The 20,312-nt window shown below is 36.1% G+C and overlaps 1 protein-coding gene across 2 annotated transcripts in view; it reads left to right on the top strand.

Moving 5' to 3' along the window:
• Positions 1-20,312, top strand: part of LOC121388033 (leucine-rich repeat and coiled-coil domain-containing protein 1-like) — a 378,090-nt gene that overhangs the window by 260,401 nt on the left and 97,377 nt on the right. For both annotated transcript variants that reach the window (XM_041519233.1, XM_041519232.1), the window contains exons 13-15: positions 11,095-11,229; positions 13,912-14,051; positions 16,844-16,960. In XM_041519233.1, the coding sequence (XP_041375167.1) occupies positions 11,095-11,229; positions 13,912-14,051; positions 16,844-16,960 (392 nt within the window). The remainder of the gene's footprint in view (positions 1-11,094; positions 11,230-13,911; positions 14,052-16,843; positions 16,961-20,312) is intronic.

Here is a 20,312-nt window from a genome sequence, read left to right as displayed (position 1 = left end):
ACGTACAAATTATTATGCGTGCAGATCGAGTTCACGCAAATGAGAGCAATTGTTCATGTCAAGCCATAAGGATTGTTATGTTGATCATTTAAAGTATTCTGAACTGTCACATTTCCTGACTTTTCAAAAGAATGTATTTCTGAAAGGTTATTTAACCTCATACATTCAGCTTTAAAATTTTAAAAAGTCATCATTGATCCCAAGTTTCTAGTGTGAAATTTGTCATTTTTATCCTACTTTTTTCAACCTCAAATTGTAAGAGAACAACTAACGTAACACTATCTTGGTGTGTGTAATATTTTAGGGGATATCTTAGTGAGTTTAATTACCTTAATAAAATTTACACAAACACTTACCGTATTTGACCGGAAATAAGCCCATGTCTTTGAATAAGCCCCCCTCCGTTTTGATAGCATTTAAGAAATTAGGCCCTCATTCGTAAATAAGCCCATCCCCAACTTCGTCACCTTATAAATAACATGAAACTGCAAGTTTGCTAAAAGCTCATTTAAAAGGTCATACCTCCTGCAGATAATTAAACACAAATGTAACACAAATGTAACACAATATTTTACCACCAGTGAGATTTAGCAGTCTAACAATAACAGTGTGTAACATTTTTTTTAATTTCATGCCTGCAGTATTACTCTGAAGTATCCAAGCCCAAGTATGAAATAAAAACCAATGTCTATTTTTACCACCACACTGGGTTAATGCTAATTAAGCAAATACCTTATTCTGATTGGCTAAGAACAATGATGTTAGATTGACAATTCTTTGTAGTGTAAGCTGGCTGCCTGTGTCAGAAACGTGTGTAGGCTACTGACTTTGTTGTTAATTGCTGTTGTTTTCAGTCTTCTCAGTATTAAATTTTGGATGTAAATAAACAGCACTGGTAAGTAATTGTAACACCGAAGGTGTGTTTCTGATAATTAGATACTAGTAAAAAAACCACAATTTAATTAATAAACAATTATTATTTATTAATAACAAATGGAACACTAATTAATAGATGTGCTACTGAACGTTTTTTGTTTTCTTCCTAGTTCATTTAAGTATTGTTATTTATTTTAATTATTATTATTAAAAAAAATTTCAACAAAACTGGCCCCTTGTCTGTGAATAAGCCCACCCCATGCCAAGCTCACAATGAGTTGTCTTGGCCCCCTGGGCTTATTTCCGGTCAAATATGGTAATTAATATTTTTTTAAACTCTACAATCATTATCATTGACGTCATTGTTTATGATGCTTTCACCAAGTTTGTTTTCACTTTCACTCAACGAGGAGTAATCCCAACCATCATCTTCTTCAAGGTCTGCTTCGTCAGCTATTGTAGGCAAATATATCCTTAAAAACCTTCTAACTTTCATTAAATAATAATGTCCAAAATATTTTAGAAATATTTTACAGATATTCAGAAATATAGAGGAATAACACTTAAAAATTTACACCGTTTTTTTTTTTTGGGGGGGGGTGGGGGTGGGGGGGTTTTTTGCTTTCTTTTCAATATTGCAATAACAATGTCATTGTTACTCTACTATGTTCTAGTTTTCACAGAACCAAGAAAGGTAACTCTTGACACCTGTGTTTACAAAGACCGGTCACGTCTTAACTAAAGTCGAGAATTGCTTTCTACATTACGTTTGCCTGTATCAACTATAGTTGAGAATCCGAAGGAACAGGTTTTTTAAAAAATAGAACAGTATCATCAATATTCAGTCACTTTTTTAAAAGGTCACATCAACTTTAAAGGGACATTCCTGAGTTTGCTGCATTGTAAGATGTTTCCGACTAATAAAATATTTTCTTCTTTAGAGTATCAGTGTCTGTATATTCAATGTGTTTCTGGTCGTCTTAATATTTATAAGAAGCCCAAACTGGATTTTGTCTTCAAATAATTTTGTACGTACGAAAAAATTATATTTTAGGAAATAAAATGAAATTTAACCTAGTACAAATATTAGAACGATCAGAAACACGTTTAATATGCAGCCACTAATATCTTATGCAGGACAATATATCTGGGATGTAATTACAATCGTTGAAATGTTTCTCTTAGTCGATAACATCTTAAAAATTGCCGCAAACTCAGGACTGTCCCTTCAAGGCACTGACTTGAGCATCTGTATAGACACAACTAAGAACCCATCAGCGGCATATCCAAGAGGCTGGAAAAGTTTGTTTTGTTTAACAACACCACTAGAGCACATTGATTTAGTAATTATCGGCTGTTGGATGTCAAACATTTGGTCATTTTTGCGTATAATCTTAGAAAGAAAACCCTCTACATTTTTTTCCATTAGTAGCTAGGAATCTTTTATATGCACCATCCCACAGACAGGATAGCACATACCCCGGCCTTTGGTATACTAGTCGTGGTGCACTGGCTGGAACGAGAAATACCAAGAGGCTGAAATAGAAGAAGCTAACAACTAGTTTTGAACAATGACAAATACATCAAAGTACAAGTGTATGTATGTCATACTGCATTCATTTCATTTCAACTTATTTTCGTGCTTATATCCAATTAAGGTTCAAGCATGCTGTCCTGGGCACACACCTCAGCTATCTGGGCTCTCTGTCCAGGACAGTGGGTTAGTTGTTAGTTGGTTAGTGGTTAGTCAGAGAGAAGAGGGTGTAGTGGCCTTACCCATTGAGCCGTTAAGAATTCACTCTAGGTTGGAGCCGGTACCACGCTGCGAACCTTGCACCTACCAGCCTGTAGTCCGATGGCTTAGCCACTGCGCCACCGAGGCCGGTGTCATACTGTAAACTTGTTTGCCAAGTTTTCACGCTATAATTATTCAAAGTTTTAAATAAAGATTATTTCCCTTTTATACTCTTCTTGCTGAGTTGCAGGATGAGAAATAAAAACAGGTTAATGGACATATACGTGTAGGTTATCATACACATATGGCAAGCTTTGGACAGTTTCCCATTTTAAACTGTCGTTAACTCGTTACTTCTACAGACAGCTGACTTCCTATTTCAGTCCCTAATAGGATTCATTAGTACAGCTGATTAACTACATCGGTCATGTTTATGTTTAATTCTGAGAGGGTGTTATTGTTTTCCTAGACAGTTGACAGATGGATGACTGACTGAGGCAAGGTTCAAGGTCATTCTCCCATCTATAATCCACTGTTTGTAATCAAACGATATCACTTTTAAAAGAAGAAAAAAAATCGAAATCGGTGGTCTTCATTGTAATATAATTAGTAATTAAATTTTTCAAAATTGTGTGTCTGTGTTGTTCTTTTAATGTTACTTTCTTCAGTAATATCATATAATTAGATGTACAGGAAAGTTTACATGGGGTGTGATGGCTTAGATCTGAGCTTCCACTGCCAAAAAAACAAAAAACAAAAATATATGCCAGCCCTCAGCAGAGGCTAAAGATGGCTGCCATATACATATACATGTACATGTATATATAAAATAAATTTTGTAAAAGCTACAGAATTTTTGAAAATTGAGTATGTCACGAACTAAAAACTATATTTTCTTCAGTAATATAATATAATTAGATGTATCCTGTACTTCGCACAGGAAAGTTTACATGGTGTGTGTGTGTGTGGGGGGGGGGGGGGGGGGCTTATATACTGAGCTTTCCACCACAGATATGACCGCCATGTAGATAGCCAGCCCTCGTTAAGCTAAAGCTATTCTCAGCTGCCGTATATACAGGTATATAGCAGGGCTGCCCGCTCGCCAAATATGAGTAAAAATTCGTACAGATGATTTAAAAAATGGAACTACCAACCTGATGGTGTATCTGTCTTTTTGATTTTGTTTGACACGTCATGTTGATTAGTTACCAAGTGCTATTAATAATGTTTTGTCAATATAGCTATATATTTCATTTGAAGGAAAGACCCAGTATATTGTAATATTGTTAATAATATATTGTTCTATAGACTGGCGGACTGGTCGAAATTCTGGCAGGCTAGTAAAATTTAGTTGGTTCTGGTCTGGCGGGCTAGTGAAATATTTTCCATTTCAGCACCCCTGTATAGCCACTTCATTGTCATTTTTTCTCTTCTCTTTTTTAAATCAACTAAAATTGTTTTAGTTAAAACATGGATTACTTAAATAATTATGGGTGAAAGATCAGTACATTTCTTAAAAAACACCCCATTTCTATCTCATCAGATCTTTAGGAAGTAAAAAGACAAGACATATAGGTATTGCTATTCAGACAGCTATGGAGGGGGGAGTTTTATTTAACGACGCATTCAACACATTTTATTTACGGTTATATGGCATCAGACATATGGTTAAGGACCACACAGATATTGAGAGAGGAAACCCGCTGTCGCCACTTCATGAGCTACTCTTTTCGATTAGCAGCAAGGGATCTTTTATATGCACCATCCCACAGACAGGATAGCACATACCACAGCCTTTGATATACCAGTCGTGGTGCTCTGGCTGGAACGAGAAATAGCCCAATGAGCCCACTGGCGGGGATTGATCCCAGACCAACTGCGCATCAAGTGGGTGCTTTACCACTGGGCTACATCCCACCCCTAGACAGTTATGGTGGCAGTGGTGGAATCGAAGGTGTTAACGTTTACTGTTAAAGTTTTGTTTTCAGATTAGTTTTTCCACAAACTATAAGTCCTAGATCAGTGAAACTTGGTTTATAGTTGCACCTATAGATATGCATCACGGTGCACTGAAAATGTTTATGGAAGGTGAGACGTTTAATACCACAGAATTCTTGTCTTTCAGTCGAGGTTTGATCAGCTTCATGTGCGATGCATTGTATAAACATAGCGGTAATCAAAGTGGAAATGATTGCATCGTAATTCATCTTGTCATTTTCAGAACAACGTAGCCCAGTGGTGAAAGCGCTCACCTCATGCACGCTTGGTCTGGGATCAATCCCCATCAATGAGCCCATTAGGCTATTTCTCATTCCAGCCAGTGTACCATGTTTGGTATATCGGAGGTCACGGTATGTACTATCCTGTCTGTGGGATGGTGCATATAAAATATCCCTTGCTACTAATATGAAAATGTAACGCATTTCCTCTCTATGACTATGTCATAATGACCACATGTTTAATATCCAATAGCCAGTGATTAATAAGTCAATGTGTTCTAGTGGTGTCATTCAACAAAACAAACAAAAATAAAAGATCCCTTGCTACTAATAGGAAAATGTAGCGGGTTTCCTCTCTAAGATTGTATGTCAAAATTACCAAATGTTAGATTAGTAAATCAATATACTCTAGTGGTGTCGTTAAAGAAAACAAACTTTGTTTTACAACAGCGCATGGTATTGTTAACCATGTGGTTTAAACTATCCATGGAATGAGATCTACATGTAGATTAGTCCATAGAGTGCTCACCATGTGGTTTAAACTATCCATGGAATGAGATCTACATGTAGATTAGTCCATAGAGTGCTCACCATGTGGTTTAAACTATCCATGGAATGAGATCTACATGTAGATTAGTCCATAGAGTGCTCACCATGTGGTTTAAACTATCCATGGAATGAGATCTACATGTAGATTAGTCCATAGAGTGCTCACCATGTGGTTTAAACTATCCATGGAATGAGATCTACATGTAGATTAGTCCATAGAGTGCTAACCATGTGGTTTAAACTATCCATGGAATGAGATCTACATGTAGATTAGTCCATAGAGTGCTCACCTGAGGTGCTAATAGTTCAAGGATCGAATCATCTTGGTGGATTCTTTTTCTGATTTATTATTATTTTATTTTTTTTGCATTCCAACTGGTGTTCCACAACTGGTATTTCAAAAGCTGTGGTATGTGATGTCCTGTTTGAGAAGTGTATATAAAAGATTCCTTGCTGCTAATGGAAAAATGTAGCATTTTTTTCTGTGACCATACGTATGTGTCATAATGGAAAAATTTTTGACATCTACCATAATAGCTGATGATTAATAAATCAAATTCCATTAATGTACTCTAGTGGTGTCATTAAGCAAACAAACTTTAAAAATATCCAGGGTCATGTTTTATATGGTCATGTAATTATTGCACAGTGTGCCTGTTGTCAGTGTTTACTGCAGACAGAACTACACCATTACGTTGTTGTTTCCATTCATGAGTTAGATTACACTTGATATACAATCTACATAGATTTAAGGAAGAAAACAAATTAATTATTATTTCTCATAAACATGAAATAGTATATTTTCATAAGTAGCTGCTTTAAGGATGTAAAAAAACAAATATTGTTTTCTAATGCGATGACAGTAAGAAACAGTGTTGGTATGAGAAAGGTTCAGGATTACAGCATATTAAAAAAATGAATCATCTAGTCATGTACAATTTATTTGTATACTTATTAGCCAAGGGTTTGAGTTTACAGAACTGGTCAAAGACTGTGGTATGTGGGAAAGATCCCTTGCTGCATTAGGAAAGATGTAGCGGGTTTCCTCTGATGACTACGAGTCACAGGTTACCACAGGTTTGACATTGAATATCCGATGATTAATTAATCAATGTGCTCTAGTTGTGTCGTTAAACAAAATAATAATAATAGTAATTCATGGCTACCTTTTCGAGCCCTGTTATAATAATTCAGCTCTGCATGTTTTGACCCTGTCGGTGAGCCCATTGGGCTGTTTCTTGTTCCAGCCAGTGCACCACGACTGGTATATCAAAGACCGTGGTATGTGTTATCCTGTCTGGTATGGTGCATATAAAAGATCTTTTGATGCATCAGGAAAAAAGTAGCAGGTTTCCTCTGATGACAACATGTCAGAATTACAAAATGTTTGACATCCAATAGCTGATGATTAACAAATCAATGTGGTCCAGTGGTGTCGTTAAACAAAAGAAACTTTTAACTGTATGTTTTGAAGCAGCTTGCAAATAATACTATGATGGAGATTCCAGCCATAGTCATTAACTGTGTGCATGCAGCTACATGGAAACCAGATCACTGAGTAGGATACAGCCAGGAAATTAAAGTGTCACCGTCTGTGAGAAATTAGTCTGTTCATTTGTTTTCAATTGGAGAAAATTTAGACCATTTCTGGAGGAATAGTGTGTGTGTCTGTGTGTGTGTGTGTGTGTGTGTGTGTGTGTGTGTCTCTGTGTGTGTGTCTGTTTCTCTCTCTCTCTCTCTCTCTCTCTCTCTGTTTCTCTCTCTCTCTCTCTCTCTCTCTCTCTCTCTCTCTCTCTCTCTCTCTCTCTCTCTCTCTCTCTCTCTCTCTCTCAGTCCTTGGCTTTTGAAAAACAATGGCGAGTGAAAAATCGCACACCTCAAAAGTCTTAGGCGAGTGGAAAATTGCACTCATCAAAATGCTAAGCCGAGTGAAAACCAAGAATTATTAATTTATGAAGTAATTGGTACATGTAAATATAGAGACATGTTGCAAAAACCAACTAATTTTATGTTGTTTGGTTCATTAGTGTAGTCTGGACTTCTTTTCTCTTTCAGGAATGGAGTTATTAACAAAATGTCACGAGCAGTGCCATAGAAATATATTTATGACATACACTGATGCAGACAATTTGATTTTTTAATTACAATATGTACTACATGTATTCAGATAATTTGATACACATAATTATAGATACCTTTTGAGTGTCAGATGGTTTGATGAACGTGCAGCTAAACACGTGTAGGAATCAACTTATCTTGAATTTCATTATTATGTACATGAAACATGGTTCAATTAGAACTATACGACCCAAGCATCTCAGGTGTGCACTACCGACTGAATTAGATCCCTCATATTATTAAAAATTGTTTAAAAATAACTTGTTAAATGTAGGCCTACAATTAGTTCAGTTGATAGGGCATTGACATTCACATGGCTTTTTAATTCAACAATTACGCAACCCTCCCTCCCTCAACATTTTGTAACACGTCATTTGACCTGCCACTATAAGTTACGATTATTGATAAGAACGGTCCTAATGTTGTTGATAAAAAATGCATGAACTCTTGTCATTACAAAGGATTTATTTTAAAAATGGGATGCCATAATAAAGATAATCTAAAAACAATCATAATTTTAAATACCATCATAAATGCATAACAAGCTGTCAAGTAGACCAGCGTGTGTGTGCAGCCAGAGTTCCAAGAGTAAAAATAATCTGACCCCGATAGCTCTGATTGGTCAATATGCCACAGAGTACTGTGCATCAAATCATGTTCCAGTCACATGGTCTGTGACTTTCTAACAAACATATTGAAACAAACAAAAATTAAATAGTTGGCTATGATCATTGATTACTGTTACTATATTGTGTACATATATAAATAACAGATATACATTCATAAACCTCTGGTTGAAATAGAAATATTTAAATGAAGTTTTATTTTATTTTTATTTTATTTTTTTGTAAACAAGACCTACATGTAGGCCTATTCCTACATACCTAATATCATTTATTTTCCTTCTTTTTATTATTCCGTCTACTTTTGAATTGTCTTCGTCTATATTTCATGTCTTTTTTAAAGAAACTAGAATGTTACATGCTTGCCATAAGATAAATAGTGGCAATCAGTAGATATACACAATTATTATTTTATGTGCGCTGTTTGTTAAGTGTAAGGTGCGTTATTTTTCACACTCGCCAGATTGAAATTACGAGCGCGATTGCACTCGCGCACCTTAAAAGACAGGGTTGTGTATGTTTGTGTGCATGTGGGTGTGGGTACCCAGCAGTATAAATATACTGACAATAAAAAAAAGTGTAAATCAATCAAAGTTGTGAAGTCGCCTCACCAGTAATATGACTTGTCACTCTTTAACTAAATCTCATCCAAACGTTATGCTCAGGTTTACAAGTCTTGTTGGCTTTAAACAAATGACCCATCGACAGCAAAACATTCATACCTGAGTTAATTATGGTAAATATCAAATGGGTTTATGACATGGGTATTATGGGTAAGTTATAGGATAAATACTGTAAATACACTGTAAATACAGTGTTTATCCTATAACTTACCCATAATACCCATGTCATAAACCCATTTGATAATTCTGACATATAGTCTTAGAGAGGAATCCCGTTACATTTTTTTCCACTAGTAAGTAGCATGGGATCTTTTGTATGCACAATCCCACAGACAGGATAGCACAAACCCTTGACTTTGATTTTTCAATCAGGGTGCACTGGCTGGAACGAAAAATAGCCCAATGAGTTCCACCAATGGGAATTGATCCCAGACTGACCACGCATCTTCACTAGGTCTGAGGTATACTAATGTTTATGACTGAATTTGTATTCATGAGCTGTAAGCCAGTGCACCACGACTGGTATATCAAAGGCCGTGGGATGTGGTATCCTGTCTGTGGGATGGTGCATATAAAAGATCCCTTGCTCCTAATCGAAAAGAGTAGCCCATAACGTGGCGACAGCGTGTTTCCACTTTCAATATCTATGTGGTCCTTAACCGTATAACCGTAAATAAAATGTGTTGAGTGCATCGTTAAATAAGACATTTCCTTCCTTCGTGAGCCGTATTTTCTTTCTACTCCTATATATGTAAACCGGCCTCGGTGGCGTCGTGGTAGGCCATCGGTCTACAGGCTGGTAGGTAATGGGTTCGGATCCAAACCCTGAATGAGTGCTTCGCAAGGCTCAATGGGTAGGTGTAAACCACTTGCACCGACCAGTGATCTATAACTGGTTCAACAAAGGCCATGGTTTGTGCTATCCTGCCTGTGGGAAGCGCAAATAAAAGATCCCTTGCTGCTAATCGGAAAAAGTAGCCCATGTAGTGGCGACAGCGGGTTTCCTCTCAAAATCTGTGTGGTCCTTAACCATATGTCTGATGCCATATAACCGTAAATAAAATGTGTTGAGTGTGTCGTTAAATAAAACATTCCTTTCTTTCCTATATATGTATGTTTCTGTTGATTTGACATTACACCAGATGGACATCAGCCTTTCATGGCTTACAAGTAAATCTGCAGAAATGATTGCTTATAATGCTTTGTTATGCAAGATAATTGGATAGGCCACATTTTGTGCATATACACACCACCTGTAAAACACTGTCCTACAGATAGTGTGATTTCCCAATATACATTGTATGGTGATTTCTGAAAGGATGTCCAAAAAGAAGAAGCACATGTCCGAAGATATACGTTTGAACTTTTTTAGATAACTACACACATACTCTTCCAGTGTTTCTGCCAGAAAGAAATTTGTGGATATGCATGACACTATGGAATTGAATGTAACCACAGTCAACAGGGGGCATGGGGGGCCTCCCTCAGAAAGAAAATGGGTTATGTTTAGGGTTAGGATTAAGAAAATCATACAGTAATGATATGAGTAATTAATTTTATCAAGAGGTTAACTTTTTTTTTAAATCTGCAAAAAGATTTGGGTATGGCGCCATACCCATTTTACCCTCTGGCAGAAATTGTCTTACTAAAACATCTAAATCAGGAAATACTAAAACGTGTGACACCAGAGTTATATTGGAAACAATTGTTTAATTCTGTATGAAAAACGTGATCTAATGTGTTAAGTCATTAATTATAATGTATTGTTTTCTGTAAAAGAAACGTGATGTAATGAAATCATTAATTATAATGTATTTTTTTCTGTATGATCATTCTTTCATCATTAATTATAATCTTTTTAGTTCAAAGAAAGACTGAAATCATTTCATTCATAATTTTTTTTATCATTCTTTCATTCTGTTTCTCTTTTTCTTCAGTGTCGTTCAATAAAACATTTCCTCTTTTTCTTCAGTGTCGTTCAATAAAACATTTCCTCTTTTTCTTTAGTGTCGTTCAATAAAACATTTCCTCTTTTTCTTCAGTGTCGTTCAATAAAACATTTCCTCTTTTTCTTCAGGACAGACTGGATGTTATTCATATTCAGACGTCACAAAGTTGTTTATATTTATTACATTTATTGTAAGAAAGACTAAATAAATTAGATTCAGTCAAGAGTTTTTTTTTATTTATTAATTTTATTGTAGAAGCAACTGGTTGGCCTACAGATTGAGGTGTCACAAAGTCCACAATGTTTTAGGTTTTTTTATTAAATTTGTTGTATGAGAGGCTCAATATTTAAATGACTGATTTAGTCGCGAGTTGTTTATAGATATTTGTTGATTGTGTTGCAGGAGCGACTAGATGACCTACAGATTCAGCTGTCCCGGAGTCGAGAGTCCGAAGGCTCCCTGAAGCAGACGCTAAAGATCCTTGAAGAAACCATCGGCAAGCACGAGAGAGATGACCTGCAGCAACAGGCACACGAGGTACAGCATCCAGACATTACAGTAGAATATGAACTTTACAGCATCCAGACATTACAGTAGAATATGTACTTTACAGCATCCACACATTACAGTAGAATATGTACTTTACAGCATCCAGACATTACAGTAGAATATGTACTTACAGCATCCAGATATTACAGTAGAATATATACTTTACAGCATCCAGACATTACAGTAGAATATGTACTTTACAGCATCCAGACATTACAGTAGAATATGTACTTTACAGCATCCAGACATTACAGTTGAATGTACTTTATAGTATCCAGACATTACAGTAGAATGTACTTTACAACATCCAGACATTACAGTAGAAAGTACTTTACAGCATCCACACATTACAGTAGAATGTACTTTATAACATCTAGACATTGTGGTAGAATGTAATTTTTATATAACATCCACACATGACAGTAGAATGTACTTTACAGCATCCACACATTACAGTAGAATATGTATGTCAGGGTTGGAAGCCCCAAATCATCACCTAACAATATTCTTCCTTTATAAGTCTCACCAACACTGGGAATAGAACATTTGGCAATTGAATTATGGTTGTTGGTTGGGGGGTTTTCAGACGCACTTGTAACAAGACAAACATACATCCAGTCACTCACACATAATCCCATGCTACAATTGACAGTTTCCACTCATGCCTTTGCATACTCATGAATATTATATACATATATATTCATACAGATGATCCTCAGAAGAAATATGTACTTTATAGCATCCAGACATTACAATAGAATGTATATTATAACATCCAGACATTACAATAGAATGTATATTATAACATCCAGACATTACAATAGAATGTATATTATAACATCCAGACATTACAGTAGAATATACTTTATAATATCCAGACATTACAATAAAATGTACTTTATAACATCCAAACATTACAGTAGAATGTACTTTATAACATCCAAACATTACAGTAGAATGTACTTTATAACATCCAGACATTAAAACAAAATACACTTTATGACATTCATACATTACGTTATAATGTACTTTATAACATCCAAACATCCCAATAGAATGTACTTTATAATATCCATACATTACAACAGAATGTATCTTATATAACATCCAGACATTACAACTGAAGGATCTTTACAGCATCTAGATATTGCAATAGAATACTGTGCAGGGCATATACAGAAAATACTTTATAACATTCAGACATTTCAACAAAATTTACTTTATGACATGTACTTTTATATATTACAATAAAATGTAATTTATAGTGCCCAAACATTACAACAGAATATACTTATCAATTATTATTTATAACATCCAGACATTGCCATGGTCTGTGCTTTATAACATCCAGACATTGCCATGGTCTATATTTTATAACATCCAGACATTGCCATGGTCTGTACTTTGTATCATCTAGACATTGCCATGGTCTGTGCTTTATAACATCCAGACATTGCCATGGTCTATATTTTATAACATCCAGATATTGCCATGGTCTATATTTTATAACATCCAGACATTGCCATGGTCTATACTTTGTATCATCTAGACATTGCCATGGTCTGTGCTTTATAACATCCAGACATTGTCATGGTCTATATTTTATAACATCCAGACATTGCCATGGTCTATACTTTGTATCATCTAGACATTGCCATGGTCTGTGCTTTATAACATCCAGACATTTCCATGGTCTATATTTTATAACATCCAGACATTGCCATGGTCTATACTTTGTATCATCTAGACATTGCCATGGTCTGTGCTTTATAACATCCAGATATTTCCATGGTCTATATTTTATAACATCCAGACATTGCCATGGTCTATACTTTGTATCATCTAGACATTGCCATGGTCTGTGCTTTATAACATCCAGACATTGCCATGGCCTTTACTTTATAACATTTATACATTACAAGAGAATGTACTTTATAAAATTTATATATGCATTAAAACAGAATGTACTTACAAAATGTATATACATGTATTACAACAGAATGTATTTATTTGTGCATCTTTGGATACAACAGAATGAACCTTATAACCTTATCCATTGCAGCATCTGTAGCTTACAAAAGAATGTACTTTACAACATTTTACTAAAGTCTTGTATATTGTAATGTAATATCAGTCTTAATCATATATCAGAAAAGATGGTTTTGGTGAGTCACTTATGAAAATAGCTGGTCAGAGGTGGGTGACATATGTAATCATTCCAAACCCTGAGGCATGTTCAGAAGGATGGATGATTACAGTTGCTAGCTAGACTGTGTTTTTGCACGTAGTATTAAATGAACATGATTTGATAGAAGGTGACAGTACCAGTCAACTTGTCCGCGAGCGCTCAACCTCCTGAAAATGTTACTGATACTGGACAATTCGCAATCTTTCAATTAACAAGAGTATCTGCAGAATTACACTTTATGAACATGTGCCATGTTAAATCAAGCTGCCATAATGAGATACTGGATACTGTTAGATGTTTTTACCATACACAAAAAAAGAAACCAATAAGACAGTTGTTAATGTAATATTAAAAACATCATATGGCTTCATGAAGTCAGATTTGAAATGTTAGCTCGTGAATTTACACAAATGTCTTAGAATGTCAGGAAAAATTCATCTTTCTTCTCTCTTCTCTTTCTTTTCTCTGAATCAACCGAGCAGCACAAGAAGCTGCAAGAAGCCCAGATGAAGTACGCTGCCATGACTCGTGAGGCGGAGATGTTGCGTCACTCAGTGACCTCGCTCAAAGGTCAGCTGCAGCAGCTACAGGAACTGCTGGCGGCGAGGGAGCAGCAGCACAGGTTCGTTAAAACAGAAGAAAGGAATGTTAGTTCAGGGAACATTTTGGTCAATCACCGGCCCCGTTGGTGTCGTGATTAAGGCATCGGATATAAGGAAATGTTTTATTTAATGACGCACTGAACACATTTTATTTACAGTTATATGGTTGGATATAAGGCTGGTAGGTACAGGGTTCGAAGCCCGGTGCCCGGCACTGGCTCCCACCCAGAGCGAGTTTTAACGACTCAGTGGGTAGGTGTAAGACCACTACACTGACTTCTCTCTCACTAACCACTAACAACTAACAACTAACAACTAACCCACTGGACATCCTGGACAGACAGGCCAGATAACCGAGGTGTGTAAAAAGGACACCGTTTGGTCAATCAAACAGGACTCTCACTAAAACAAAGTTTGGTATAGTTGTAGCATATATCCAGGAAAATTATTAAAATGTGGTTAATTTAAGGAATATTTTAATTAGCCAAAGACTGAATGTTGTAGACACTTTATATACAAATTAGCTAATTTGGTAATGGGCAGGGTTAAACGTTTGTTTTGTTTAACGACACCACTAGAGCACATTTATTTATTAATCACTGGCTACTGGATGTCAAACATTTGGTAATTCTGAAATATAGTCTTAGAGGAAAACTGCTATACTTTTCCATTAGCAGCCTGAGATCTTTTATATGCACTTTCTCACAGACATAACAATCATTTGACACATGCTTACATCCACCGAAGGTTCAAGCATGACTGTCTTGGGCACATTATCTGAACTTCCGGGGATTTGGCGTTTTTCAATATTCTGATGCGATTAGCCAAGAAAGTCTTGGAGATTGATACACACTTGTAAAACAATGTTTAAATTTGATAGTATTTGCTAATCAGGAGCCTAATTGACAAAGGTCTCTTAGGCTCTGCTAGACAACAAAGCATCCTCTTTGTAAGTCTTTTAGCATTGCACTGCGAGATCACAAAGTGCGAGAGTTTAGTGAATTAGGCCCCAATTCTTAAATTCTTAGCAATTAATTATCACTATAATCAAAGTTTTAAAAGCAAAATACTCCCAGCTGTTCAACGACAATTTATAGCACAGTGCTTAGTTAGTGGCAGAAAGGTGGCAGATAATATGTGTACTGATTTGTAAGCACTGGAAAAAATGCCACTAATGGTATGGCGGAGAGTGTTATTAATTCTTCCTTTAACTGATATGATGGCCGGTTAAGGAGCCAGTGCCCACCACCACTACCATACAGTCACACTCACCTCTTTCCCACTTCTGATGTCTAACTGTGGTACATCATCAAGGAAAGAGGAAAATGCAGAACAGTTAGTTAATGATTTCAACAAAAATGTTTGGTGAATATATATACATGTATATATGTATGTATGTATGTATTGATGTGTGAATATCTATATATTGTATGTATGTATGTATGTATGTAAGTATACACACACACAAAACAAATCAAATTCATGTACATTCATGTTTGATTAAAGAATGTTGTTAGTTATTGCAATAACGTAATAGGTCATTTTCAATAATATATAAATTGTCTGCAGTTTAACAATAAGCAAAAATAAATCAATTATTGTAATAACTTAACAGGTAATTTCCAGTAATATATAAATGTCTACAGTTTATAATAACCTACTGTCGTTGAGACATTTTGGGGCATTTGCTTAACAAGATGATTGGAAATCCATACTGCAAATAATGAAATGCAATTATTAAAAAACCATGTAATGTGATTGGAACTGACAGATGTCTTGGTGTGGGTGTCGGCAGGTCTGAAGGTGTAATATGTTTAGACGCAAATCTGCCCATCTGTCTGCAACAATAATGCTAAATCCAGGCAATTATTTAAGACATACTATATGAGATTGGTACAGAAAGGCGACATAAACATCTTGGTTTAAAAGTGCAAAGTTCATCTTTAATAATATTATATAGAGGCAGTGTTTCGGTTTTTGAAAAAAATGCATAACTTTAAACTGCAGTCTTGTTATATTTAAATATATACTAAAGAATGAAAGAAATTCAATTATTTGAATATACAGGTGAGCCCATTGGGTTGTTTCTCATTCCAGCTAGTGCACAACGACTGGTTTATCAAAGGCTGTGGTATGTGCTATCCTGTCTGTGAGATGGTGCATATAAAAGATCCTTTGTTACTAATGAAAAAAATGTAGAGGTGTTTCCTCTAAAACTTTACGTCAGAATTACCAAATGTTTGACATCCAATAACCATGCACTGTTTAAGAAATCAATGTGCTCTAGTGGTGTCATTAAACAAAACAAACTTTAACTCTTTGTACCTATGGGATTTTTTTTCAAAGAAGAACTTGGAAAGCAAGAAGGTTTGAGTATTCTAATTTTGAACTTTGTTGTTTCAGAGAAGATCCTGGAAAGCGAGTAGATCTCAGTATTCAAATTTTGATTTTTGTTGTTTCAGAGAAGATCCTGGAAAGCGAGTAGATTTCAGAATTATAATTTTGATCTTTGTTGTTTCAGAGAAGATCTTGGGAAGCGAGTAGATCTTAGTATTCTAATTTTGATCTTTGTTGTTTCAGAGAAGATCTTGGGAAGCGAGTAGATCTCAGTATTTAATTTTGATCTTTGTTGTTTCAGAGAAGATCTTGGGAAGCGAGTAGATCTCAGTATTTAATTTTGATCTTTGTTGTTTCAGAGAAGATCTTGGGAAGCGAGTAGATCTCAGTATTTAATTTTGATCTTTGTTGTTTCAGAGAAGATCTTGGGAAGCGAGTAGATCTCAGTATTTAATTTTGATCTTTGTTGTTTCAGAGAAGATCTTGGGAAGTGGGTCAGCCTCGGCAGTCGTGAGATGCAGGAGGCTGTGCAGAGAGAGACGCATCTATTGGAGAAACAGCACACACAGGAAATGACATCACTGCAGCAGAAGTAAGTACTTTTTCTAATATCCATCAATATATGGGGCAGGATGTAGCTCAGGAGTGATGGGTTGTTGTTCTTAAGCATTGTAAATGTTTGTAGTCATAACGTGTATAAGTACAAAAACAGGCTTTGTAAATTTGCCGATTTGAGACTAGACTCAAGACTAATTCTAGTAGAGTCAGTCTGAGACTTTAACGTTATGGCAACATCACACAAACAGTTATAGTTTGTTTTGTTTAACAACACCACTAGAGTACATTGATTCATTAATCATCGACTATATTGGATGTCAAACATTTGTAATTTTGACATAATCATTGTATAGTCTTGGAGAGGAAACCTGCTACATGTTTTTTTATTAGTAGCAAGATATCTTTTATATGCACCATCCCACAGACAAGATAGCACATACCATGGCCGTTGATATACTAGTCATGGTGCACTGGCTGGAACGAGAAATATCCCAATGGGCCCATCGATCGATTCTAGAACAACCGCACATCAAGCTTTACAACTGGGCTGCACTCCGCCCTTCGTCATACAGATTACATGCATGTGACATATCACTGGAGATTTCACTCGAGAACTCTGAGGGTTTAATTAATTATAAGTACTGGAGCCATTTTCACAAAACATTTTCTACATCTGCAGCTAGCAGTTATACCGGTCGTACATTTACATGTGTTTGGCATATATTCCATGCAGTAAATGGCATTATTACTTCAGATGAAGCATTTTAATGACAAATGAAAATGAAATATGTATACTACAAACTATATTTATTGTACTTTTAACAATAATAAGAATGGTGGTATAGTCGTAGATTTATGTTTACATGCAAAACTAGGTTTATGATGTTTTGTCAAATTGGGCCCTGGCCGAGAAGTTAAAACTGTAAACGAGAGATTGAAAGTGTCACTCAGAAATATGATAGCCATAGAATGGCAGACTGTTTTTATAGGACATTGTACCTTTAAATTAAGGCACTATCCTGAGTTTGCAGCCATTGTGAGATGTTTGGGTGTTTTGGTGACTAAAACTACATGTTAAATACAAGAAAAAAAATTCTTGTTTAGAATACCAGTGTCTGTATATCTACTGTGTTTGCAGTCATGTGCTAATGTCCATATCAGTCACTTTTCATGTTACTCCGTTTTATATAGGGGTGGGAAGTAGCTCAGTGGTAAAATGCTCGCTCGATGCACGGTCGGTCTAAGATTGATCCCTGTCGGTGGGCCCATTGGGCTATTTCTCGTTCCAACCAGTGCACCACGACTGATATATCAACGGCTGTGGTATGCACTACCATGTCTGTGGGATGGTGCATATAAAAGATCTGTAGTAGCCCAAACCAGCTTACAGATTTTCGAAGCTATCTTAGTGCTAGCCCATTGGGCTATTTCTCGCTCCAGCCAGTGCACCACGGCTGGGAAATCAAAGGCCATGGTATGTGCTATCCTGTCTATGGGATGGTGCATATAAAAGATCCCTAGCTGCTAATCGAAAAGAGTAGCCCATGAAGTGGCGACAGTGGGTTTCCTCTCTATATATATGTGTGGTCCTTAACCATATGTCTGACACCACATAACCATAAATAAAATGTGTTGAGTGCATTGTTAAATAAAACATTTTCCTCCTTTCATAATGTATAGTTCTTTATACTTACAAAATTATTGGAAAGAAAAATCTGGGGCCAGATTTTCAAAGCTATCTTAGCACTACCATATTGTAAAACTGTCGTAGATATTGGCTTGCGACGTTGTGATGTCATGATGTCATAGCTTACGATGGTTTTACGATATCATAGCCCTAAGATAAAAAAAATAAAAAATGTTTTATTTAACGACACACTCAACACTTTTTATTTACGGTTATATGGCATCAGACATATGGTTAAGGACCACAGATATTGAGAGAGGAAACCCACTGTCACCACTTCATGGGCTACTCTTTTCGATTAGCAGCAAGGGATCTTTTATATGCACCATCCCATAGACAGGATAGCACATACCATGGCCTTTGATTTCCCAGCCGTGGTGCACTGGCTAGAGCGAGAAATAGCCCAATGGGCTATCACTAAGATAGCTTCAAAAATCTGTAAGCTGGTTTGGGCTACTACAGACATTTTGGACAATAAACGCCTTGTATATATACAGCTACTGATATTTTAAACAGAAAAATATCTTTAATATGTAATTTTAGTTAACTAAAAATTATATATTGTAATAAGTTGGAAACATGTTGTAAACATGTTACAATTATCAATTTCCGCAATCTCAGAAGAATGCCTTTAAATAAATCCATTCTTCAATGTCATTTGTTATACGATACTTTGAAAATATGTAAACTCTTTTAACTGCACTCCCACAATGACTGAAATCTTAAATAATTGCCTGGCTGACTAAGTCGGCGTACGTGTAAGATGACAGCGAACATCTTTTCACTATAACGTGGAATTCAGCTTTCTAATTCAGGCATTGAAAAATACTGTTTTGACAGTGATTCATGAGTGCATGTCGTCATGGCTGTACTTATTCTTATGAGCTCTGTCCTGTGCTGGTTTTGAGTTAGTTGCTGTATATACAATATGTATTATTCTGTCTGTGGGATGGTGCATATAAAAGATCCCTTGCTACTAATGGAAAAATGTAGCAGGTTTCTTCTCTAAGACTGTATGTCAGAATTACCAAATGCTTCACATCCAATAGCTAATGATTAATAAATAGACAAAACAAACTTTTTTAATTTAGTAGACTGATCTGGATGTGGCGGTCTTCTTTTGAACATTTGGGTTCCATGGAGGATCTTGGTAGATGAAGGCACTAGACAGAAATTCGTGGAGTCATGCAGCCACTGTTTTGCCAGGTGCCTATTTGGCTCTGTATTGTGCAGAGATGTGGTTTTGATCATGGGTGATGGTTTTGTCATTCAAAGATAGTGTGAGGTAACCTAAGTATGTAACGGTTACAACAAAATCTTGACCTGTATCCATGGTATAACGTATCAAGCTTACAATACTCATTTTAATACTACTATAAAATCTCTTACTGTAAACTGGCCTCGGTGGCGTCGTGGTCGATGGCCTACAGGCTGGTAGGTACTGGGTTCGGATCCCAGTTGAGGCATGGTTTTTTTAATCCAGATACCGACTCCAAAACCTGAGTGAGTGCTCCGCAAGGCTCAATGGGTAGGTGTAAACCACTTGCACTGACCTGGTCCAGTGATCCATAACTGGTTCAACAAAGGCCATGGTTTGTGCTATCCTGCCTGTGGGAAGCGCAAATAAAAGATCCCTTGCTGCTAATCGGAAAGAGTAGCCCATGTAGTGGCGACAGCGGGTTTCCTCTCAAAATCTGTG

This window comes from Gigantopelta aegis, chromosome 14, assembly GCF_016097555.1.
Source record: "Gigantopelta aegis isolate Gae_Host chromosome 14, Gae_host_genome, whole genome shotgun sequence".
Classification (NCBI taxonomy): domain Eukaryota; kingdom Metazoa; phylum Mollusca; class Gastropoda; order Neomphalida; family Peltospiridae; genus Gigantopelta; species Gigantopelta aegis.
Note: the sequence above shows the minus strand (reverse complement) of the source record. Positions and strands in the feature narration are given on the sequence as shown.